Below are 17619 nucleotides of genomic sequence, written 5' to 3' on the forward strand. Positions count from 1 at the left end.
TCAGACTTGAGAGTATTGGCTGCAGTCTCTCCTTGGGGAGGTCTAGGCTCAGTCTTCAAAGTACCTGTGAGAGAATTGGAGCTGCTCTGTAATGATTTATAAATATAGTATATTGACCCGGTTAGTGGGGTGTTTGTTGTATGAATATATTTGTTTAGTTTAATATAGTGTCTGTAAGGGAAAAAGCAGGAAGGGAAGAATGATGACTCAAGATAAGACATGTCTCAGCAAACACTTCATAGTTGTTAAGAGACAATGCTAGGACAGGTAAAGCCTGGAAACCAGAAGATCAAAAGAACTGTCAGGTTTACAATGAAAGACTCAAGAGAGGGAGGAGTTTGGGGGAAACATGACTGAGGTGTCTCAAGAAGTTAGCCCTGCCCAGATTACTATTAGAAAAAAAAAGCCTATAATTAAGAGACATACCTGTAGACAGTTTTAAAATCCTCTTGTTCCTACCCTTACAACAAACAATATGTTGGTTTTAAGGGGGTTGGGGGAATTTGGTCACTATATACTACTGGTCATGTACTACCAAAGGAAAGAACTGCAGGTGCTGAACCCAGTTGAACCTGCTGGGTAAGAACAATGGATACACAGGATATAGTAGCCCCAGGGCCAGCCTAAGAACTGGAGAAGTGTGGAATTCCACTCCAGGGTAGGTAAAGGCACAATGCCTGACACCTGAGGGAATGAATTCAGAGACACCAGGAAGGGGACAGAGGAGTAACTGCCTTTAACCATGATACTACCTTATACCAACAGGTGTTCTCTTTGAAACCTCTGCTCCTCCAGGTTCCAGTGTAGAAATTACAAGATTAGACCATTGTTATCTTTCCTAAGACTTGGAAGACCAAGGCTGGGATTCTCTGCAAAACAATCTAACCCCAAGAGCTTCTAATTTTTGGCGTTTCCCGAGTCTGGGCATATACCCCACCCACCCTAGAGGTACACTTCAGAGTAGTCCCGCATCTGGGAATGGACCACCTCAGAAAATGGGTGCTTAAGATAGTCAGGGAAGGCTATGCATTAAAAATTACTCACTGTCCCCGGCACAAATTTATCCTTTCCCCATAGTAAATTAAAATAAACCAACCTTAACAAGATCCCTTGCAGCATCAGAAAATTAAGTACATAATAGTCCATATACATTGGAATGATAGAACCAGTGCCACGGAAACATTTTGGTGTGGGTACAAGATTCTTTGTAGTACAAAGAGCAACAATGGCATGCAGTCTACTTAAAACCTCAAATCCATAAGGAGATAAATACAGAGTACTTCCTTTTTGGACTTGTAACTTCTCCAGAGGCATTCACAAATGCCATATCATCTCTCTCCATGTATACCCTGCTCCAACGACATCAGCAGGTTATACAAGGCCCAGCAGCAATCACTAAACAGGTCTGTGTGAACAAGTGGAAAGGCCAATTACAGCCATCACAAAACTCCAACATTTAAGCTATCATCCAAGGCAATCTTTATTTCAGAAGAGAGACAGGAGAAAATAGGAGAGGTGCTTGGAAAAATCAGAGACAACAAAGTTTCTGACTCAACTACTGAGCTAATTGGTCTCACGAATACCCAGCACAATTCTTTCTTTGTTGCAATTGCTGTCTGGAAGCAAATTAGTATATGAAGATCTTGATCCAGATCAGTACTAGATCTCTTGGTGAACTCATTCTCAATATTATTTAACAACTAGTTGATATCAGGTCCAGATACACAGATACCAGACTTCATATAGGGGGAAACATATCTGGACTTCTACATGAGTTGTGGAGGTGTGGCCCAAGGAAGAGACATGGAGTAATATAACCTGTCTCATGCTATGGAAGAGTGAGCTTGATGGTCCACTTCCAGCAGATGATTCTTCAGAAACATGGTGTGCATATAAAACTGATAAGAAGGCAGAAAACCTTCAGCGCTGCTTTGAGAAGCAGCCTTGTTCATGTCCTGGGAAGAAGCTCTCACTCTATTCCTCAGGATTCTGCACGAAAAAAGGAAAGTCCTGGCTGACCAGCTCATCAAGACACTTAAAATCAAGGGAATGCACACTATGTGCATCACAGACTGGGTTGAAAGCCTCTTGAAAGAAAATAGGTTCCTCAAGTCCAGTTGGAAAAAGCAAAAGAGGTGGTACATGAGGAACTGGAGTCTGTGGTCACCAAAAGGGCTAAAAGGCCTTTATTCCTCCGCCCCCTCCCCTCCAACCACCGAGTACAGATGGTAAAGAAAATTGTAAAGGAACAGACCACACTGATTGTAATCACCACCTCATTAATCTCAGATCTTGGCTTTCAGACCTGATTTAGATGTAACTGGAACGTACTCTTAAACTTCAAAAACATAGAACATAGTGCAGTGAGGACCTATCCTGACCCAACATCCAGTGCTGCCTAATCCATCAGCTGCAAACCTCAGAGGCTGCAACTAGTATCACTCATTCTAGGAGGGTGATCATCACCTTAGAATACTGAAGAAAAAAATCACAAGATGTATGTGTGTGACTGAGGAGTAGATGTTGGTGTTAGAAGACATCAGGGCAAAGTTGGCTGAAGCATAGCACAGTAATGTTTTTACAAGAAGGCTCACACACAGGGCGCTAAGCCAACATTTTTTGGAAACGTAGGTCAGAGAGACTAGAAGCATATTGCACTGTCAGAAACGCAGAAGAACATCGCCTCATCTTTACGTAAGATTCAGGAGAATGGCCACTCTTATCAGTCCTCTGAAAACATGCAGATTCCTGTTGTGATCTTGATCTGTGTGCTACAAGTCTGAGTAAAACTACTGTTCAGTCACAGTTGTCAGGCCTCTCTTTTCACTGAAAGGCTCTTGCCTGCTCACCACCACCTTCTCCAAAAGGGTTTCAGAGACTGGTATATTCTCAATGAAACTTCAGTTCCATGTTCTATCAAACACGGTAGTTGTGTGAACTAAGCAGGCCTCCATCCCCAATGTCACCACTGTCTTCCTCAGATAATAGGGAGTGGTATTGTTGCCCTCCCGGTTGAATCCAAACATCCTAAAGAAGTAGAAGTACATACGTAAGTTGTGAACAGAACCTACAGAGGAACAAAGGTGTATATGGCAGAGGCATACAAGCCTCAGCTACAATTCCTCAAGTTACTATGCATTTTCTGAAAAGAGCTGCAATTTTGTGGGCAGTGAGGTCACACATCAAACAGAGAGGTCTGTTAAGCTCCTACAAGATATTCCATCTTTATCAAGCACTGCAGAGTCAATCCCCTCACACCCAGGCTGAGTCAGTGCTTGGTATTATTGAATGGGGTGTTCTAACAATCTTTAAGCTCCTTTTCACTTCTCTACAGGTAAATTGAATCCTTCCTCCTCCCAAGGGATAACTTGCTGCTTTCTGCATGCCACTGTGAAGACAGACAGAGAGGACTGAGGCAGGGACAATTCTGTCTTGTGCATTTTCATTCTAGGATCTTGCACGCCAGACAGCCAGATGCCCCGTTTGGAGAACAGCATTATGTCTAGTTTTTTTCCCCCCTGCCTATTGCTCATTTGTTCAGTACTTTGAAAGAGAAGAGGGGTTTCCTCCAGGATATACCTACATTTCATAGAAGTTCTGCTGCAAGTGGTTTGAGCTGAACAGCACTTTTACACTTCAGTATAGCTAGCATTTTTCAGCGTTGGTGGCTATCATCCTGGGGAATTCTTCCTCAGGGGTAGCCCAGGCTCAGACCAAAGAAGTGCTCGGCCCCTAGTTCATGTGGAGATGGGGAATGTCCTACCGTAAAGTGACTGACATGGAGAATCCTAGAATGAAAATTTACATGTAAGAATTTCCTATATAGGCCAAGTTCCTTGGTCGGACTATATCTCCCATGATACACCATAGTCTCCCCTCAGGGCGTAAGGAGAGGGTAACATCATGGGAATCCCACAGGTATTCCATGGGAGATGTAGGCTGCAGTGGAGGACAGCCCATACAAAGAACGGGGATATGAAGAAATCAAAGTACAAGTCTCACGAGGCACCACAGCAGGATATCCAAATTATTTTGGTTTGGGGCTCAAAGTATTTCAGTTTTTGGGGTTTTTGATGAAAAATTGAGATTTTCTGTGGAAAGCAGACATGAAAAAAAAACCCCAAAATTTGTTGAAAAATAGTTGACAGAAAATTTTTAGCCAGTCCTACCTATAACATTTGCTTAATTAAACGTGCTAAAAAGTGGAAGCCAAGTGATGACTCATTCAGCCATGTCAATGTCTAATTCAGCTGAGATGTATTTCAGGAGAAGCCACAATTTGCAGAATTTTTTTTTTCTGTATCTGGTAAATAACCAAAAGATATCTGACAGTATTAATCTATTTTAGAGGCAGTACCCAGATCAAAATTCTGGCCACAAAGGAGGCGTGATTAATAAAAAACAAACAAAAAAAAATAACCCCATATTCTCTCATTGTCAGTCTGTTGTGACTTAATCTTGTAATTAGCATATCTGGATAAACTCTAAAACCAAAGTTTGGTTTCCATATTTTTTAATCCTGTAATATTTAATCCACAGAATTTATTAGAAGCCAACAGGTATCTGATTAGAGTACAAGATGTATCCCAGTTTAGCTGCTGTTCTGAGGAAATCTGTGTTTCATTCAGGTAAACAAATATATTAAAAAAATACCAAAGGGGGAGTGATAAAACACTAGATCTCACAGGTGACTGGTTACTAATTTGGAGTTGGAAAGAAGCTGTCCCAGGTCCTTGCCAATGTGCCTGAGGAAATTTTGGAGTGGAAAGAAATTAAGTAGAGGAGTTACATATTCCTCTGGAGCACTGAGGAGAGATCAGTCATTAGCATGAAGTGGTCATATTCCACTTCCATCAACTTCCTGCGGGAAGCAGGTAGCAAATTGCATTCTTCTGGTTTTCCTTTTATGAGCTCTAAGGCAGCACTGAATTAAAATATTAGATAATACTCAAGTTGGATAATCATCAGGTTCATGCAAAGGTAGTGTGCCTACATGGCTGAAGGCCACAGTAACTAAAGAATAAACTGCCTTCACATTTCTTTATCTGGTAGCACCCATCTCTTCCGACAGGTTCTTTTTTTTGTCTCAACTGTGGAGACAAATTAATTGACCAGAGTGATGATATCACTACTTAGATGTGACTGTTTCCAGCTTCAATTTTTGATTTCCATCAGAGGAACCAGAACCTGTCAGCTCTCTATCATCTGTAAAAGTTAGAAAAAATAATCAGCTCCATATTTAGGAGGTTTTCATGCTGGTGTGAAACTGAGAAAAGTCTACAAAAAACAATTCACTTGTCTGGTCATTTTCTGCATCTTTTGCTGCTATTTCAGATGTGTGTTTTAGTAAGAGCCTGTTTCCTACAAACCATCTTCTTCTGCTTCATCATACAGCAACATGACTGGAGCTGTATATGTATGAATTGCAGAAGAATTTTCCTGCTTGTAATTCTTCTAAATTACAATGTTTAAGAGTAGAATGTAAACAGAAGACATTTAAAGGAAAGTTCAAAACCTGGCCTGGATGAGGGGACAATGCAATTTAAATAGCTTAGTTCCAGAACTGAGGAGCCACAAAAATGTGTACTGAAATTAAGAGACTGGTAGTATTAGATCTAAAATTTTCCAAGTTTGTTGTCACATAAATATGAGAGAAGCTCTTTTTCAAAACCTAGTTTTGAACACTCGCAACAGGCTGGCAGTGCCAAGAATAGAAGGTAGAAGGACTCAGTCTTGATGAGAAGAGAAAGCTACTTGTAGTGAAGCCACAATTCTACTGAAAACAGGGCAACGGACAACTCAAATTCCAACTCTTCACGGTTAACAAGACAGAGCAGCCAAACAACTTGGTATAAAGGAACAGCCACTTCCCAAATGCTGGAAGTTCTAATTGGATTCTCAGTTCACCTGAAAGCCATTAGGGACTTAAATTAAAAACCAAAATTGAATGAAGCAAGCAATATTGTAGAAAATTTGAAGCCTCTGTGGATTGTCAAAAAAGTTATGTATTCTCCAACTCTATTAGCTGCAGCTTAAGGGATTCTTATAACCAGCTATGAGAATGAAGCGTGAATGTTCGATATCACCAGAACCCGAAGTTGTAATTGTAGCCCTACATGTATTTTACTTGCAATGTAAATTAATATAATACAGAACTTAAAGATTCTATCATCCCCACTTTTGTTTCCAATGTCAGATCATCTTCCCTGTGTTATTGGCCCCTTCACAATTATCACTACTTAGAAAGACAAGAAAAACATACTGATATTAATATACTGTAGCAGTATTGAATAACTCCGACATAGTTACACCAGGGGCTTGTCTACGATACCCGCCGGACTGACGGGCAGTGATCGATCCAGCGGGAGTTGATTTATCGCATCTAGTACAGTCCACCAGATCGAGAAGCGCAAGTGGAGTTGACGGGAGAGCGTCAGCTTTCGACTTACCGCAGTGAAGACACCGCGGTAAGGAGATCTAAGTACGTCGACATCAGCTACACTATTCATGTAGCTGAATTTGCGTATCTTAGATCGACCCCGCGCGGTAGTGTAGACAAGCCCTAGTTCTCAGAAGCCTCTTTAGATTTCCACATATTTCAAAGTTTTAAGCATGCAAGTAATTTTTTTTCCCTTTTGACAGGCTCTATGAACACATCAGCGATCTTAGCCTCTTTCTTTTCAACGATGCACTTGTTATTTCAAACCGTAGCATCTCTTATATTCCGTTTGAACGGACCCCAAAAACAACTTACCAGTTCTTGGCATCAGTAGCTCTTCACAGGCTTGTTGTAGAAGACATTCCACATTCAAAATGTATGTTTTATAATGTTCCTCCAGTGATCAATAATGTCAGTTTAGAATGTTCTATGCTGTGGGCTATAATCTGCTGTTAGTTTGTTTTATTGCAGTTGAATTTGGCCTAAATAAGAACTGATGTAAGTATGAGGATGGGCCCTTTGTATTTATGTGGGTGAGGTGTAAGGCTGTAAGGTACCAAGCTACAGTTCTTTACAGTGTTTCCCAAAAGCAGATGGACTAAATCACCATACAGAAGAGTTCAGCTAACACTACACTTTAGGTAATCATCACCCCTTACCCAGACCCATGTTGAGCAGTTCTGATCATTATAGAGTTCTGGCTTAGGGTCTGCCTACACTGGAGTTTTTGTTTTTTTTAAATTTCACTTGATTGCCAAATGACTTAACTAACAAGTTTGTACATGTTTGTGTGGAAGAGCCACAAGCACAGAGTGCAGGGTAAACCAAAAGTGTGCCTATCCTGGAACAAGCATTTGTGAAGTGTTCCAACTACCATGTACAAACAGACTAATTTCAGTTAATTGGCAAATAAGTTAAAAACTCTAGTGCAGACCTACCCTTGCATGGTTTCTTCCCTCCCTCTACATCCCATATAGATTAAAACACTTGTGCACACAGTGTTTTAAACAATTAAACATCACTTACACGGGAAGCTATCATCATCATCATGGCAGGGCAAGAGCTGAAGCAAAAGCCAGCATATGTCAATGGGAGACAGCAATATTGCATTTTGCCACTGTCACAGTGCAAGGCAGTAGATCAGCTTAACTCCCAGGCCGCTTACTTTAACTTCCAAATTACTATTACTAGTATTTGCCAGCAGTCAGTAGGGACTGGTGACTTTTCATGGGACCCTGAACGCAAAGGAGATATAGAACAGAACACAAGCTTGCCTAAAGTCTTCCTGTAATTTAGCAGGCAGAAGAGTATGAGTAACAGGGTTTGGAGAATGCACCCTGCAGCTGTGTTTTCCTTCTCTCCCTCCCTCCCTCCTTGAGGCTCCAGAGGCTTTAGATTTCAGAGACAGACCCACCATTAGGACTATAGCTGCATGAAGTTTTTTCCAATGCTAACTTTTTCTGCAAAAAATACAAACTGAGTGACAACAAAACATTGTGAATTTGTGTCATTTTCACTGCACTGTTTTGGATGATAAAGCCTAAAAAAATTCTGAAAAAATGGATGTGTTCTGTTGACATTTTCAGAAAGAAAGATTTTCATTTTTTGATTCAAAATGATTTTGAAAATGTACTTCATTTTATTTAAAAATTAAAGAGATTCAAGCATTTTAATTTTTTTTTTCCGGCTTAAGCAGAACACATCATTCGGTCCAAAACAATCTTTTTAGGTTTCGATTCACTGAACATTTTAAAAACATTGATTTTAGTTTGACCCAAAACATTTTTTTTCCTTCCATTTTTCAGAATTGCCAGCAAACCAAAACATCTGTTATTCACACAGCACTAATTAGGGCACCCGTCGGAGCTAACCCTTCCATTGTTCCTCCTTGAGCTCTCCTCAGCAGGTGGATTGCTCTCGTTACACAATCTAAAAGCTTTCATTATTCAATAATTGTTTCTGATATCTGGACATTTTGGCTGAATTTTACTCCTGTACCTGAAAAAAAAAAATTCAAGTTTGATCCTTTCCCTGTTCAACCATAATGAATTAGTTCTTAAGAAGTAGTTCATGCAATGCACATATCAAACAAATCGATGGCTTTGCCCATCTGCTTGAGCACATTCCACTCACATTTAACCTTCCTTGTTCACTCTGTCACTCACCTGGGCTTGACACAGTCAGTGTACACTGCACAGACCCTTGGGAAGCTGCTCTGATCTTATGTTCACTTGCTACAGTCTTACTGGTGCTTATTAGAACGTCTAGATACCTGTGGTTCTGGGACAAGTGTCTTACTTTATGGGCTAGTAAAATTGAAATGGCCCCCAGCTGAAGGATCAGGAACTGCTCTGTTGCCCGCCCCTTACGCAGCCCATGTGGGGAAACTGACCTGGACACAGCGCCTAGTATCACTGCTCACCCCTCTGCCCCCAAACATTGCTCCGCATGGAGGAAGCAGGGCCAAATAGGAGAGAAAAATCTGACCCTCCCCACCATGTGTCACCTCTGCAATGTATCCAGTTTGGGGACGCAATGCCCCTCCATACCCCTCCCAATCTCCACCTATGGTGAAATGCTTAGTAGCTTCTGTCTGCTCCTCCCCATCCCCAAGAGCCTAAGCAACCAACAGAGTAAAAAAAGAAATCTTAAACAGAGAAGGCCAGATCCATTGCTAGATTAAGTTAGCATAACTCCCTCAGAGAGCCCAGTGCAGGTCACTGGAGCTATGCCTATACACCAATTTAGGAGAATGTAGGGTTGAAAGTCAGCATATCCTTAGATTTAAAACTTTTAGCAAACACGATTCCTAAAAACATGACTTAACACTGTCCAGTGTCTCCCCTCTGATATCGATCTCACTTTGTGGGCTGTATTCTAGGGGTTTCCCATATGATACAGCTCTACATATTCTTAAATCAGACAAGCAGAAGTATTTTTTGCTATTCATTATGTCCTTAAACCATTGGAAGTCAGAATTTAAGAGTAAAGCTTATTTGCAAGATTCTATGAAACTACCACCTATCCCTTAGATAACCTATTGGTCAAGAGCAGTTAATACACTAAAGCCTTTCTCTTTCTTTTTTACACATTAACAGATATAAAGAATGCATTTATTTTACAAGGCCCAAAACGCCAGTGGATTTGTTCTATAGAGGATGAAGATGATAAATTTACATGGCTATCTGCACTACAAAGGGCAATCAACTGTAGCATTGAAAAGAATTGAGATTCATCTTAGTGTTTCAGATGCCCAACTCCTGTAGTGCGCACTAATTATTTGTGAACAGATTTTTGTGCAGTTTCCTACTGAGGACTTTTGCTCAAATTCCGCACCTTACCAAGAAGTTAGCATTCCTTTTGATAGTGGCTCAGAGAGTACCATTGTGTGTGTGCGCCTCAGACTGCAGAAACTTACAGTAGAATCAGCACTCATTGTCGACCTGTAAGACTGATCCTTTTTTGAAAAGATCACACTACTACAATCCATTTCGTCTTCAGAACTTAACGCAAAATCCGCACAATATGACTTAATGGCCTTCATAAAGATCTTCACTGTATGACAAACCGGAAGAAAGCTGCTAATTCATCGAGAATCTGCTATGAAAAGGGCTTTAGATTTTCTCCAGTGATTGCACGAGGGGACAACACTACAGTTCGGTTATGGGTAACAAGACATTTTAACTGGTATATTCTCAGTATACTACCCATTAAGTCCTTATATCATAGTTTCAAAGGGCATTAAGGAGATAGAAACATTTTACTTTTTTGCAATTTTTATTAAAGACCAAAGTCCTGGATTTTCACATAATTCCTCACTGAGTGAAAACTGTACTAAAAAATTAGTACAGCAATATGAATAATAAAGTATACAGGCTCTGGCAAATAAAAATAAGTTGTTAGATGTTACAAAGACATAGCTTTTGGAAGTGTAACTCTGTAGCTGAAAATGAAATCACCCAGCAAGGACTGCTGTAGAAGGTATTTAAGCACCATAGTAACAAGAATAGGTAAGTTACGTTTAGAATTTACATGAACAGCCAGCTCATTATCTTTCCTCTAGAATTACTATTTGTTCTGGCTCTGTTCTTACATTTAAGAATCTAATGTCAAGGAATTCTCGCAATTTGTTTTCATGGAATAGAAATGTGTTCATTAAAGGTTAGGACATACAATGCTTCGAACACTACTTCTCAAGAACTTCCTTCTCAGTAAAATGATGAGATTTTGTGCTTACTATTAAAAAGCAGATTAAGACAAATTCTTCTGTAAGTGTATTTTGGTAAGTTATTTTTAGGGCTTGTCTACACAGCAAGTTACTGCACCGCAAGCCAAGGTGCGAATCCGCAGTGTTCCAGCTTGCTGCTCAGGAACGTCCAATACGGACATTACCACAGTGCTGTGAAACTCCCAAGGGCGGCTGAGCCTACTGCTACCTCAAAGAGCAGTACCACTCTAGAACTTTCATTGCACTGTAGCAGTGACCACGCAGGACGTTACTGAGGGGTAAGCTGGTGCACTATAGATCACACCCTGGCTTGCAACAGAGGAACTTGCTAGGTATAGAAGCCCTTAGCGAATAAGACTTATGAGCACACAATAGAGGTGGGAGGAGAAGTGTATCTCAACCTACCAAGGCCCAAATGAAGAACAGAATGTTTGGCAGACTCAATGAAGGACAGAAATTATTCATGTAGGAAATTTAAAAATGCTGTGGATTCATTCCTTTAGTATAACTAACTTTTTATAACCTTCATTTTGTAATTCTCTAGTCTGGATGTCAGATATATTTTTCAGTAATAAGTGATAAAAATCCAGTCCATGTAAGACGGAACTGGTGCCTTTGGGATGAAAATGAGGGACGCTTGAAATGGACAAGAAAAAGCAGGAAGAATAATTTATTACACTGACAGTCTTTTTAAAGTAGCACTGCCTTTAAAAAAAGGCTTTTCACATATTCAATTTTATTTTGTAGATAAACAGACATGGGAGAGGACAATGAATGGGTATTGAGGGGGAAAAAGCAACAGTTCCAGCACTCGGAATGGTGGAAGAAAAGAGACAAATTAGTAGAGAGAAAAGATGGGGGGGGGGGGAAGGTGCTAGAGGGAAGAGAAAAATCAGACCAAGAAATTGATGCTGCTTGTTATAGCAGCCTGTAATAAGTTTCCACAATATGCATCTGATGAAGTGAGCTGTAGCTCACAAAAGCTTATGCTCAAATAAATTGGTTAGTCTCTAAGGTGCCAAAAGTCCTCCTTTTCTTTTTGTAATAAGGTAAGTTTTTCCAAACAGTTTGAAGAAAAATACTGTGTGCAAACACGTATTTGTGTATGAACTGTATCGGCATTTATCCTTCCTCCCCTATTTATTCCCTAAACTACTCACACTGCAGTAGCACGCAGCAGCATCATAGATTGCAACCACATTCTCCTGGGCACTGTACAAATAGAGAGTCTCTGGCCCAAAGAGCTCAGAATCAATCTAGGATTATAACAAGATGCAACAGGTAGCTAGAACAAATGGGAGACAGAAGGGAATGAGGAGGGAACATTAAAACAATTATGTTTTGCATCCCACCTATTTCCTCTAGGAATTAGACAGAATTACCTTTTACTGAAAATAAATCCTGCCCACATTTTTTAGATGAGTTAACTTTTGATGACCACCACGTAATATGATGTTCTTAAAACAAAAGACTGTAGTGAAGATGAGAAATTAAACTAGCTCTTTAGATAGTTCAGATTTTTTTCTGAATTAAAAATTTGGTTTAAAGTTCACATAATGAGTATTCAAAATAAATCACAAGAAATCTTTAAAAAAAACAGTCATCCTATTTCTCCTGCCTAGATAGAAAAGTGGCATTACTGCAATTAAGCTCTTAATTTGATGTACAATTTTGTTGATTCCATTGCAAGGATTTGAGACATTGAGATCCAATCATGCATTCAGGATTTGAGAGTAAAAGTTTTTTTTACATTTAATTCAAAGGTCTGAATGTCTGATTTATGATTTTTTTTTTGAAAAAAATCTATTTTTATAAACAAAACTGCATGGACAATTACATGCATACAGTTTTAAAAAAAAAATCATTTTCCTTGATTGTACCAGAGGACCCAGCTGGAAAGTGCAGCATACGGTCTTTCAGTGTTACCCAGCTCCTTGATAATTAGTTACAACGGTGAAGTGATCTTAGACTATTAACTTTTCTGGGTTGCCTTGCATTTCTCCTTTTTGCTTATACCTGATTTCACTAAATTTAGTCTGACACTTAATCTACTAATTGACAACATATTGTGCAAGTGTGATTTCTATATAGGCAGTTTATTTTTTAAACAAGTTATTCATTATAGAAATCTCAATCCACCTACATACAAATAAAAAGATCCACTTTTTTCATTTCACAGTGTGAAATTCATTACTTCTATGTTAAGGAATGCTAGTTTGCAAAATATGTACAAAAGAAAACAATGTTTCCATGACATTTTCAAAAAACATAACTGGAACAGGTGTTAGAGTAGTAAAATTCCCCCACAGTATTTTTGAAAACTGCAAGTATCCTGTCAATGTACAGTAATCAGAAAGGGAAACATACAAATTTATTTTCACTGTCCAAACAGAATTGCAAGTAGTAAATAGCATAAACTGTGGAAAATTTGATTTAAAATGTGCTTTTCAATAATCAATTGGTAACATGGTTAAGAAACTAATTTAAAACCAACAGTGAAGCAGGGAAGGTCAACGACTTCTAAACTGTGATCCATTTAGTTTGATTACATTCAGAAGGTACTTTAATAAATTACATTATCTAGATTTCTGTGAAAGTACCTTCTTTCACCCAAGAGTTACACTGTAGCAGCATTCTGCTTTTATACAGGATACCTAGGTTTATTTATAAATTTAAGATAATATCCATTCTACCTTAGTGCTTTTCATCAATAGATCTCAGAGAGCTTTGCAAAGGAGGTCAGTATCATTATCCCCATTTTACAGATGAGGAAGCTAAGGCACAAAGAGGTAACACGACTTACCAAAGGTCTTCCAGTAGGTGAGTGGCAGATCCAGGAATGGAACCCAATCTGAGTCCCAGTCCAGTGCTTTAGCCACTGCACCACACTGCATCCCTTATGCTTGTACTCTAGAAATGAGACAGTTTTTGCAGCTATATTAACATAAATGAAGGCTAGCCTCACTTTACCAAGAAAATCCAAGATGGCCAACAGCTGAAAACTAGAAAAACGAAGGGATCTACTGCTCCTTGTGACTGCCATCAAAAAGATTTAAAAATATATTCCTGCAGATTTGTGAGTTTTACAAGTTCCAGTTAAAGATGAATCAACAAAATTAAAATATTGTGCTGTTTTATTGGTGTAAAAATCACACAATTGCTAGTTCTGATTCTGCTGAGATACATCCATGCGGTTTAACATCTATGATCCCACAGCCAGAAGAAGCCATTAAATAGAATATCTGCTGTTAGTCAGCAATTAATGCAAATTTACAAATGAGATCAAAAGGTGTGTATCATACAATATTCAACAAATCCTAATACAGTACATCAACCCAAACAACAGGATACACTCAGAGAACTTTTTGTTAATAGTGAAGCCTGTCTATATGCCAGAAAAATAAGGCCTGGAGACAAGGTAACAGAAGGTAACCCAGAAGTCCTAAGAAACAAACTGTTTATTTTTTGGCTGGGAATTAGAAGTTCAGAGAGGTATTGACACATTACTTGACAGTACAATCTGTTACAGTAAAGACTGGTGGATATGATCTGTTAATAAAAGGTCATGTGTGAAGCATGCATTTACAGGTAGTGCTCAGGAAAATGTGCAATCAATACATTGGGAATTAACACCCAATTCTTTTCACAGAAGGGATGACCGAGGAAGGTCTGTTACGTGTAGTATCAGTTGTACCATAGGTCATTTATATGCATGCGGCTGAATCAAGATCATGAGTGGAAAAATGTGAACACCTGGCAATCTGGTCACATACTGCACAAAATATGAAACAAAGATGAAATAACCAATTTTAGATGATATGGCAAGGTAGCCTGCAAGAAATTCTGTGGCAGCCTGAGGGAGCTACTTTATTGCAAAAAAGGCAGGCTTTCTGGAATTGTGAATCACTTGCTAACTTGTGAAAGGAGGTTTGGGAGATCAATTTTGGTTCACATACCAGATTAGTTTTCCTGTTTTATACAATAAAACAAATGCTGCAGTGTAAGAGGCATTTATAGTATATGTGTGCTTTAATGTTAAAAGTTAACTGACGAGCTGTCCTTTTCTTTGACATGAAATATAGAAACCATTAGGTAATTAATTCCAGTTTGAAGTGTTTGGCCACTGAAACTGTGCAAACTCAACTCCAGCAGAAAGATCATCCATTCCCAAGGAAATGGCAGGGGAGGCAGTGCCAAGATACATAACATTCAAGGAAAAAAGTTATCCTGATTTTTTGGATTGGAGTTAAAATGCACAGATGGACAAACTGGACAAAACAGAATCACAAAATGTAATGTTGAAAAGAGCGCACTGAGCTGAATGAATGGGTCTTTCAATAGGCTTTGAACCCAATCCCCCTTTCCAAATTTAGTAAATTCACAGTTAACGGCAATTGGCTTATAGGTGAGAGAAGGGTCGAAGCTGTTCCAGTTGGACTTCCAGGGAGATTCTCTCTTCAAGAACATCCTGGAAAGGAAAGATTTTCAATTTACAGTCCAAAGTGAAAAAACATTGTGAAAAAATTCTTACTGTGATCAAAATAAGGTAAATGTTAGCATCAGCTTTGGGCCCTCACCTCAAGTTGTTCTTTAAAGAATACAAGGACCCCCTCCCGTCAGCTGAATCAGAGCCTCGACTAGTGAATTCTGCACACTCTGAATGAGACCTTTGTTCAAAAATAAAGCCATTTAGCAGGCTACATTCCTTTTTGTGCCACCTACATACTAGGCAAGGATAAGTAGGCATAAATTTATACACATGATAAATAATTTTCAAATAAAATTGGGTGAAGAGTGAGGCAGAATTTCACTTGGTTAAAGTTTCATGAACTTGAAGTTTGTTTTCAGTGAATTTCACCCATCCCAACTGTCTTTAAAGAACTATAATACAGATTTGAATTCAGACTTGTCAGTTTTCTAAATGACCTGCACTCCTATCTAGCCAGGATAGCATAAATTCAACATTTTAGCACATTTGGATTGGTTTAGTATGAAATTCATAACTAAGATGAGGTGCTGAAAAAATAAATTAGGTAAAAGTACACTGGCATCCAAAGACAAATTCAAAAGGTAAAGCACAAGACAACAGTGAGCAATTTAACTAGTTAGGTTAGACTGTTTTCTTGTGTTTATTTACTGAACTGCAATTTTTGCATTTCAGACATTTTGGGCCTCTATTTTTTCAATAATATGCTTATGAAATGAATCAGTGTTTTGTGCTTTACATTTCATTAACATGTTTCAGGATTTGATTCCTCCCCCTTCAAGGCTGAGGGAAAAAAACACAAATGCGCTTCTAAGTGTTTTTGCTAGTTTTCCAAATACAGTAACTCCTTGCTTAACATTGTAGTTATGTTCCTGAAAAATGCAACTTTAAGCGAAACAATGTTAAGTGAATCCAATTTCCCCATAAGAATTAATGTAAATGGGGGGGGGGGTATGTTCCAGGAAATTTTTTTTCACCAAATTTTATTTTATATATATATATATATATATATATATATATATATATATATATACACACACACACACACACACACACACAGAGTATAAGTTTTAAACAACAATTTAATACTGTACACAGCAATGATGATCGTGAAGCTTGGTTGAGGTGGTGAAGTCAGAGGGTGGAAGAGGGTGGGATATTTCCCAGGGATTGCCTATTTGCTAAATGATGAGCTAGCAATTGGCTGGGCCCTCAAGGATTAACATATTGTTGTTAATGTAGCCTCACACTTTGCAAGGCAGCAAAAATGGAGGGAGGGGAGACAGCATGGCAGACAGAGACACTGTGTGTGCGTGCGCGTGTGTGAGAGAGATGCGCACTGCCCCTTTAACTACGCTGACCCCACTCTAAGTACACTGCCTTTTTAAGTAGATCACCAAGTTGAGACAGCAGCTGCTGCCAGCAATCTCTCTCTGTCCTGAGCCCTGTTGTGTCTCCCCCCTGCTCTATGGAGATGGGGTAAGCCGGGGGCCGGAGCAGGGGGGAGGGGGACACCCCAACATTAGCACCCCTCTTTTTACCCCCAGCCCTGACACAACAAGCAGGAGGCTCCCTGGAAGAGCTCCAGGGCAGAGGGCAGGAACAGCACATGGCAGTGGGGGAGGGACAGCTGAACTGCTGGCAATTGATAGCCTGCTGGGAGGCTGCCGCACAGGGAACTTAGGGGAGCAGGGAGCTGATGGGGGGCTACTGGTCCACCCTGGTTCCAAGCCCCCACCAGCTGGCTCCAATGGGCTGCTCTTTCTGCAAGCAGTGGACAAAGCAGGCAGCTGCCAAACACTATAAGGGAGCATTGCGCAACTTTAAAGGAGTATGTTCTCTAATTGATCAGCAACGTAACCACGTTAACTGGGACGACTAAGTGAGGAGTTACTGTACCTTCATCTCAGAACAGTGATATTAAGTGTACAAGTTAATAATTCTTCTAGTCTTATTTTTGCTATACTTAACAGCATGTTAATTAGTAATATCAAGATAATTAGAAACAAGAAGGCATCTTGTAGAAACACTTCAACACAAACTAATTTTCTTGTCCTTTCTATTTTCAGAGTTCCACAAGAGCACATTGCAAATAGCTATCTCCTGTAATCAGACTCATAGAAATGTAAAGCTGAAAGGGACCTTGAGAGGTCATCTACTCCAGCCTCCTGCATTGAGGCAGGACAAAGTATACCTAGACCATCCCTGTCAGGTGTTTGTCCAACTTGTTCTTAAAAACCTCCAATGACAGGGATTCCATAACCTCTCTTTGAAGCCTATTCCAGTGCTTAACTATCCTTATATAGTTTTTGCTAATACTAAACCCAAATCTCTCTTGCTGCAGATTAAGATGATTACTACTTATCCTTCCTTCAGTGGACATGGAGAACAAATACTCAGTCACCTTCCTCTTTATAATAGCCCTCTTTATAACATATTTGAAGACTTATCAGGTCTCCTCACCAA

The 17619-nt window shown here is 39.5% G+C and overlaps 2 protein-coding genes across 14 annotated transcripts in view; one reads left to right on the plus strand and one right to left on the minus strand.

Annotated features, from left to right (window-relative positions):
* The window catches only part of ECT2L (epithelial cell transforming 2 like), a 60199-nt gene extending 43794 nt beyond the window's left edge, over positions 1–16405 (plus strand). Inside the window, exons 19-21 of the mRNA XM_073337461.1 lie at positions 4540–4628; positions 6643–6815; positions 9538–16405. Coding sequence (XP_073193562.1) covers positions 4540–4628; positions 6643–6815; positions 9538–9668 — 393 coding nt within the window. The 3' untranslated portion in view covers positions 9669–16405. The remainder of the gene's footprint in view (positions 1–4539; positions 4629–6642; positions 6816–9537) is intronic.
* REPS1 (RALBP1 associated Eps domain containing 1) overlaps positions 13784–17619 on the minus strand; it is a 106899-nt gene continuing 103063 nt past the window's right edge. For all 13 annotated transcript variants that reach the window (XM_073337463.1, XM_073337465.1, XM_073337464.1 and 10 more), the window contains one exon: positions 13784–15135. In XM_073337463.1, coding sequence (XP_073193564.1) covers positions 15067–15135 — 69 coding nt within the window. In that variant the 3' untranslated portion in view covers positions 13784–15066. The remainder of the gene's footprint in view (positions 15136–17619) is intronic.

Source organism: Lepidochelys kempii, chromosome 3 (genome assembly GCF_965140265.1).
Source record: "Lepidochelys kempii isolate rLepKem1 chromosome 3, rLepKem1.hap2, whole genome shotgun sequence".
Taxonomy (NCBI): domain Eukaryota; kingdom Metazoa; phylum Chordata; order Testudines; family Cheloniidae; genus Lepidochelys; species Lepidochelys kempii.